The 8982-nt window shown below is 36.9% G+C and overlaps 1 protein-coding gene across 1 annotated transcript; it reads right to left on the bottom strand.

The window, feature by feature from the left end:
• Positions 1–502: 502 nt before the first annotated feature.
• On the bottom strand, positions 503–1450 carry LOC133325706 (farnesol dehydrogenase-like). Its single transcript, XM_061534430.1, has 2 exons — positions 841–1450; positions 503–679 (listed from the first exon to the last, which is right to left on the bottom strand). Exons 1-2 carry the CDS (start codon positions 1435–1437, stop codon positions 503–505), a joined length of 774 nt encoding a protein of 257 aa, XP_061390414.1. The 5' UTR covers positions 1438–1450.
• Between the last annotated feature and the right edge of the window lie 7532 nt (positions 1451–8982).

Genomic DNA, 8982 nt, shown 5'->3' with positions numbered 1-8982 from the left:
CACAAAACCTACCAATTTCTAAGTGAATATATATTTTTCCGCTAAGCCTAGGTTTTGCTTTACCTTGGAAATAGTAAACTTATTTTATAACGAACTAATTTTCTGGCCCCTATCAATTTTTTCTTCGAAAAATGTCTCTAATTATCTTAATTGTACACCAGAGCGTATACGAGTTATCGTTAGTCATACGCAACAAAGGACTTAAAAATTAATTACCTAAAACTTCAATTAATTAAATTTCAAAATAAATTCTTAGATATTTCCTAGGATAACAAAATAAAATAAAATTCATGGATGAAAGTTGGATCTTAGAATTGCTACTACAAATTCTATATATCCTTATTCAACAAAAATTTGATATATTTATTGCAGGCAGTTGAAACTTTTCCCTGGGACTTCAATCATTCGTTGTCATCACGCCACTTTTTATATAAATAACTTGTAAATATCATTTCACAATAATTTTTTTTTTAATATAAAATTACAACTAGAAATTTATATCTCAAATCATATCACCCGCTGGCTTTATAATCAATTCATAAACGTTAACGTGTGGCGGAGAACTCAAGGCAAACATGACGGCTCTGGAAACATCTTCCGGCTTCAAAATAATGCCATGGCAAATTTTCTTTTGCTCCTCGGTTATTAGTTCAGTGTCCACTAGACCAGGACTAATACTCTGCAATACAAAGAAACATCATTAGTGGAAGTCCAGCGGCAAAAAAATCTACCTCATTGACACCCTACCCACTCTCAATCAAAGGAAATAACTACCCTCCCCAAAATGTAACAACCAAACGAAACGAAGAAAAAAAAATAAAAATTATGAAAAGTCATTACCGTAACTTTGATACGTGTTGCCAAGGCACGAAACTCCTGGCGATAAATTTCATTTATAGCCGTTAGTGCATATTTGGTCGCCGGATAAATGTTTAACGATGGTACATGACCGGGAATCACTGGTACATTATGACCCAAAATGCTGTTGATTAAAATAATGTGACCACGCGGTTTTCCATCCGTGTTCTCCTCGGCCGCCCCCTGCTGCATCGAGGCGAATGCATTTCGGGTACAATTGACAACACCCATAATATTGGTTTGCAGCACTTCCTGTATTTGCTCCGGAGGCATTTGGCACAATTGACCCATCCTCAGGCAGCCGGCATTATTAACGAGCACATAAATGCGTCCGTGGCGAAGAGAGATTTCTTTAAAGGCCTCAGCCACCTCGTTGGCATTGGTCACATCACAGCGTATGGCATGCAGGCGCTGTTGCTGCTCACCGGTCAACTGTTGCTTCAGCTGTTCAACACGTTCGATGCGGCGAGCCAAACCAATAACAATCAATTGAGCTTTTAATAAATCTTTGACTACGGCAGCACCAATACCCGAACTGGCACCAGTGACCACCGCTATTTTCCATTTTAATTGCTCCATACTCCAAATATGCTGAACTGGCTGGACTCTTCGGTTGTCGGTAGTCTGACGCACACAATTGACTTTGAGTGCCCTGTTTGACCCAGGTGGCCTAAAGGGTTGCTATTCTATTGAACGGGTGGATTACGGCTGCGGAGATGATGATGTCTATGCCCGGTGATATAAACCGACCAGTTGGTTGAGTGCGTGTTTTCAAAGCAAAAGTACGTTGTAAACTGCTTTAGGGTTTTAAAAGAATTTAACTTTTTATTAAGTGACTGCAGGCAAATGGTGAGTATGTGTGTGAGAGTGCATGCATGTGTGGTCCATGTGTGTAATACATGCACACGAAAAAACATCAACTCGAACACAAAACGAGGTGAGGTTAGTAGACGCATCACTAAAACCGCATCGATATATATCGATTTTCATTTCAAGTACGTGTTACTGTAGAACTTGTGTAGGTTTACAGAGATTATGGGTGCATACGTGAGAAGAGGTGGAAGGGAACTCAAAACAGACAATAGAAAATTTAGTTTATGTTCACTTTTTTAGCGGAATTCAATATTCAGTTTAAATATTTATGTTTCAGTTTTAGTGAATATTCTTCTGAAATAAAAATCTAAATTGTGAATATGATGCATTAAAGTTCCCAAATTTTTGGCATGGGCCAAAAGCATTTGGGCATTTATAGAAGCGAAAATTCTGATGACATAATGACATTGGCTATATATTAAAAAAGAATCTCTATTTGCAACTTTTTTTGCTAGTACGAACCAGTATATTTATATGAAGACTTTAAAATTTGTATAATTTAGATCCTGCCGCGCCAAATAACAGCTTTTTATTTAGGAAATGTGACAAGGGCATCAAACATCCGGAATGCTAAATTACTATCACTCCCAGATAATGCAGCCCCTTTATATGGATATCTATTTTAAAACATTGAACTGTACTGATTTTGCTGTTCCAGAATATCTTCTTATCAAAACGAACTGGGAAAGTAAAATTCGATTTCGACTTTCCGAGTATATAAATATCCCCCACCAAAACTTTGCAAAATCTTTAAACATGAAACTATCAAAACGTGAATCTATGTGGATAAGTTTCTACTGAACGTCTGTTATCCCCTGAGAAACCAAATAAAAATGTGGTTTTACCATAAATATTACCTCTCCCTCTCGTTTGCGGCTAGGATTTCCAAAACACCCAAAATGGATGTTTTCTTACTGCCAAGAGATATTTTTATCCTCTTAAAATATTAAAGGATATGTCAATCAATTTCTCTCAATAACGATTCGATTGTCAAAAATACTTTTGCCTCCATGATGATAGTACGTATCATGGGGGCAATACTAATGCCAACCAGTGAGCGGAGCAGTGTAGTCGGACGGGCCGAACATATGATACCCTACGCAACTTCTGTGGTTCTATATTCTGCCTTGGGCAATATTTCGCGATATTTCAACCTCTTGACAGACTAAAGGTCAACAAATATTACTAACATTCTGTACAGCTCTTCCAATTACTTGTCCAGATTCCCTTCACCGTGGGTTGTGTTACGATGTTCGGCTTCCAATTGTGGCCTATAGACCAACTCGAAAACAAAACAAAAAATTAAGTTTTTGCTCCACTTCATCCCAACATTATTATCTGATCATCACCGAAAATTATAGGTGTTGTCCTTGACCAAACCTGGATCCTCATGGAAAATTTCAATGCGATCAGCGCTATATTTCCGCCCTCTAGTGTGGTAATGGGTTACTAAATAACATACAAATACGTAAGAACCTGTAAATATTTAAGGGTATCTTCCACATCCGACAACATACGAAAATATAATTGGTATCAATTTAAAGGTCACCTCTCCTCTTGGATATATTATCAACTTCTCGGGTATATGTCCTTCAGGGGTAAATATATACGCTATAGAATAAAAATTTTGTCATTTTTCACATGAAATATTGACCGATCTTTATCATGTAAAAATTCGGTATGTTTGGACCATAATTACGGCCTCTGGAGCGAGCAGAAAAACCGAAAAAATTAAATATTTGCTTTATTTTATCCCCTAAATATTACGGACCAAAAACAATAGGGGTCTTCATTGGGCAGAACCCATCCTACATGCAAAATTTCGAGACGATTTGTCAATAACTGTGGTCTGTATCGTGTTTACGAATTATAATGGACAAACTGACGGACAGACACGCATGTCTAGATTGACTCATCTAGTCCAGATATGACGATCGGTATACTTAAAGGTGGGTCTAGGACCAATATTTTGCGTCGGTACAAACTCTTGGGGCTGCACAAAGCTGTAATACCCTGACAGCATTGTCATTATATGAGGGCTCTATCAAAGCATAGCTCTATATAAAGAATTTTTGGAAAAAATAATGTCCAACTTCCAAGAACCCAGAATACATATTACTACGCCTTCAAAAAATCAAAAAAGCCTAAATGAACCTAATTTAAAAAAAATTCTTCGAATACATTTTGTAGGCACCAATAACCCGAAATTCATGAACAAATATTAAAAATTGTTTACGAACAAATTATTCACCCACCAAAAACCCCAAATTCCAAATTACAGCCACTTCTGTTGGAAAATTCCTCTAGGACCATGAAAAGGCCTAAAATGGGTCATGATCTTTACCTATGTCCAACCATGAAACTGTATTGAAAATACTAATACTAATAGTAATAGTAATACTAATACTACTACTAATACTATTCGTAATATTAACCCTTTATGGCCCAATGTTGCCCACAGGCAACAACATATTTTAAATCTTATATTTAATATGCTGCTAGTAGATATATATTCTATTTCATTCATAGGTAAAATTTTTGGTAAACTTATGAGATTTCAATATGGTTTCATTGTTATTGGGCTGTTATTTTTCAGAAAGAATGTACTGTATCTCCCGAATGCAAGGATGTGAAATTATGTTCATATCCTATTTAGGATAGTTGCATTAAATCTGTGAACAGAAAAGTGTTTTTGATTACGGGAAAAAAACGATGTTTAAGGGGCCCCCCCATTCTCGGGGTCAAATTTTTTTTTTTTTTTTTTTTTTTTTTTTGATTTAATTCGAATCTACACTAATTCAAGAATGTCTCTACAAAATTTCAAGTGAAAATCTCAAGAACCCTTGAAGATATAGCCGATTTATTGTGTCAGCATCAAGTGACGGCTAAAGGGCTTCTCAAACTTTAAACGCGTTTTCCTCTTTTGCGAATGGCAAGCACGTTAACTCAAAAACTAATAATCCGATCGATTCCAAATTTTGGGACGTTTCTCTGTGAGTGTATAGCTCTCGTATGAACTAGGATAAAGCCAATCGGTGAAGATCTTCCTTATTTTTTAACTTAGTTTGCAGTAAAAATTAGGCGATTTTCCAAAAAAAAAAAAATTCAAAGTTTCGCCATTTTGTTAATTGTTGTGCGAAGTCAATAATCCTAGTTCATACGAGAGCCAGACATGTACTCTTTTTGACACCGTTGGAATTTTCGGATTCCGATGTTCCAGTGAGGAGTTATCATTAATTTTGACAGAAATAATACGACCAAGAACATTGTTTTATAATTAATTACTATAATGTTATATTATTTATTATTTATTTTTTTTTTACATTTTACATCAACATTATTTCACATTTCATTAATTATTCTCTAAACAAAGAACAATGATGTGTACATTTGTTTTCATAATTACAAAATAAAACAGCACACACATATGTCTACACATTATCCCTCAATTATGTTATGGCTATATATCTTCCATTTTAACATTACATATTTGAAATTCCTCATTTGTTTAGAAACATATCATCATTCTCAGCTATACATTTTAAATTCTAATGAAATCCCGGCCACCCAAATCACTATCTATCCGAATGTGTTTGTAATGCAAATACCAACCATATTTATCAAATTACTCACTTCGCATTCACGCAAATGTTGTATGATTTGTTTTGTGTATCATTTAACAAATTATATACTTAATTTAATTAAATTTCATTTGTGTTAATTTTTTGTTTTATTTCAACACCAAAAAAAAAAATAAAATAAATGGAAAGACATTAAAGAAACAGCAAATTATAAAAAAACGAAAACAGCTTTGCAATTTAAATGTCTTTCCTCGTGACTTGGATGTGTTGTCCTCTATCTCACAGACACACACCTCCATACATATTACCATATCACTCTAGTGGTGTTTTTGAACCGCACAATAACTTCATAAGCGGACAAAGTAGTGACTATAGGACGACCCCTTACCCAGCCGCTTACATACCATACACATACATACGAATACATATATACACATTTTAAAAAAGTCGAAATACACAATCCAATGGTAAATCCTTTTCAAATCCTTTGCACTACATACGCATAACATTCTTTTAAAACATTCATGTTCACTGCTTTTCGGTCTTTGTATTATAAATGCATGTTTGTCCCTCTGTTATGTATGTGTCCGTGGGATAAGTGTGTGAAAGGGTAGATTTATTATTTGGAGTGATAAAAACTTATAATGAAATATTTTCGAACAATTCTTGAAGGCGTAGATTTAAAAAAAAATAATAATATTTTTCAACAACCATTAAGGTGTAGGTTTTTTAAAGAATATTTTTTTCAACAGCCATTAGGACTTGTTTTTTTTCAATGACAACTACAAATCGTGGATTTTTAAAGAATATTCTTTCAAGGACCACCAATAGGCGTAGATTTTTAAACAATATTTTTTCAAGGACCAGCAATAGGCGTAGATTTTTAAAAAATATTTTTTTCAAGGACCAGCAATAGGCGTAGATTTTTAAACAATATTTTTTCAAGGACCAGCTGTTAAAACTAAACCTTCCGTTTGAATAAAACACACGACCGTATTCAGTGAATTCGTTTATTGAACTAAACAGTGGTGTAAAACATAACAAAGTGTAAAGCTAAAAAGGAATTAGGATAAAACAAAGATGCGATTGGGTTGCAGAGTCGTATTTGATGTTAAGATCGAGTTGCCAAATACAATGTAATGTCCGTTACAATAATCCAATTACCAACATATCCCGGCTCAACCCAAATGCATTTACAAAAATTCATTTCAATTTACTTTAAAATTCCTCAATTCAAATTCAAAATTGTGATGTCGGAAGTCGCAGGCTCGTTTCCGGCTACACCCGAGTATTGATATCCTTCTTATTGGCGGTCAATTTATTAAATTTTAGAATCTAAGATATTGAATTAATATATGAACTTGAATTCGCACAACAAATTGTTTCAAATTCCGTGCGAAGTTGTTTACGATTTAGGCATCAAAACAACTTACCGTTCGATATTTTGGGGCATGTAAACAACAAGCAACAAAATGCACGTCAAAGGGCGTTGACTTGTTGCTGAGTTGTAAACAACAAGCAACAAAATCCACGTCAAAGGGCGTTGACTTGTTGCTGAGTTGTAAACAACAAGCAACAAAACACACGGTAAGGGGTTCTGATGTGTTACTTGGTTGTAAACAACTAGCAACAACACACACGGTAAGGGGTTATGATGCGTTGCTTGTCAAGGGATTCACACTGAGCCACTTCCAGGCCGCTCGACGTACCCCTAGTGAGTTTTCGTACGCCACTAGGACTCCAGGTTACCCCAGGCCCCAGTCAACTAAGGGACTCTTTCTAAGCGGTGGGCGCCAGTAAGTTGTCCTAAGCCACTACGCCTACATAACGCACAGGTGCTTCCGTCATCCAGGTGGCAGCTCTAGGCAATTGGCCCCGGCCAGATCACTGGCCTCATCCCAGCCTTGTCCCCCATATCCCAACACCTACCCTAGTCTCGCACAATATCCCCAATATCAACTGTGCCGAAAACGAAGCAATAAAACCCTTCGTCGCTGACAGAAATAAATTTCTGTGACGGACTCTGGCCGCCGGGAGCTTTCCCCAGCAATTCGGTGGACAATTGAGACGTTACAAAATTAATCAATTTAAATTCCAATGTAATAATCAAAAACAATTACAATTCTAATTTCAAAAGTTCACATGCCACAACATGTTTCTGCTTCATCAAGACTTTTGTGAATATGTCAGCTGCGTTCTCCTCTGAAGGTATATATTCCACATCAACAGAACCTTCGTTGTATTTGTCTCTTATGTAGTGGTATTTGATGTCAATGTGTTTACTGCGTTTATGTACAGCCGGATTTCTGACCATAAAATTTGCCCCTTGGTCGTCGCAGTAAATACTCGTAGGTTCTCGAATTACTTCCTTGGCCCCGTGGCATAGAGCCACGTACTCAGCCTCCATTGAACTAAGTGCGACTACAGATTGCTTACGGGACTCCCATGCTACTGCACCGTTTATTAGGAACATAACAAACCCAGAAAAAGACCTGCGGTCGCATCCCCAATCAGCATCTGTAAAACAGAAAACATTCTGACCATTTTTAGTGTAAGTGATCTTACCACCAGGATGTTTGACCAAATAACGCAACAAGTATTTTGCTGCCTGCATGTGTTCAGCATGGGGGTGGGAGTTAAATTGTGACAGCCTTGACACAACATGAGATATATCCGGCCTGGATATAACAGCCAAGTACATCAGACTTCCAATCAAGCTTTGATATTCTTTCATATTGTACTCGCACCCGTCGCCTTCACATTTGCTTAAAGTTGTGCCATTAGCCCATGGTGTTGATACAGGTTTCGAATTCTGCATCCCCCAATTCTCTAGCAATTGTTTTGTGTACTCCTCCTGGTGAATGCGAATAGAGCCTCTTTCTCCATCTCTCTCAATTTGCATTCCAAGATAAAAAGAAATCGGACCGCGATCATCTGCTTCAACTTCATTATTAAGTTTTGTTATGATTTCGTTTATCTTCTCTTTCGTTGACGCAGCCAGAATCATGTCATCCACATACAGAGCAATTATAACAATGCAGCCACCGTCCCTTTGAAAGTAAACACAGTTGTCCGTTTGGCATCGTTGAAAATTCATTGAGAGAATAATTTCCGTTACTTTTCTATTCCACTCTCTACCTGCCTGACGCAAACCATACAATGTTTTTTTCAATTTGCATACTTTCCTCTCATTGTTGGGATCTTTAAACATTGGTGGTTGCTCCATGTAAACGTCATCCTCAAGGTCGCCGTTTAAGTACGCTGCTACTATGTCTATGCCAAAGCCAAAACAATTCGAATGGTTGAGTGACGTACCACGGGCGCAAACGTTTCATGGTAGTCCACTTGATATCGCTGGGAACACCCCTGAGCTACCAACCTCGCCTTATATCTCTCCACCGTTCCGTCAGCTCTTCTTTTTATGGAAAACACCCATTTCGAACCAATAATATTTCCAGATTTTGGCCTGTCAACCAAATCCCATGTTTTGTTCTTCATTATCGACTGATATTCGGCATTCGTGGATTTTTTCCACTCATCAGCCTCGTCTGACTTCAATGCCTCTTTCAGCGTTTGAGGGTCTTCTACGATGGTATTGAGTAATTCTCTGTCTGTTACGTACACTTTTCTCGGACGTCCTTTCATTCTAGTTCTTATTAATTTTGGTCTT

This window comes from Musca vetustissima, unplaced genomic scaffold (assembly GCF_032173495.1).
Source record: "Musca vetustissima isolate MV318-11 ecotype Yass unplaced genomic scaffold, APGP_CSIRO_Mvet_v1 utg148927, whole genome shotgun sequence".
NCBI lineage: Eukaryota > Metazoa > Arthropoda > Insecta > Diptera > Muscidae > Musca > Musca vetustissima.
This window is presented reverse-complemented; position numbering and strand designations above follow the sequence as displayed.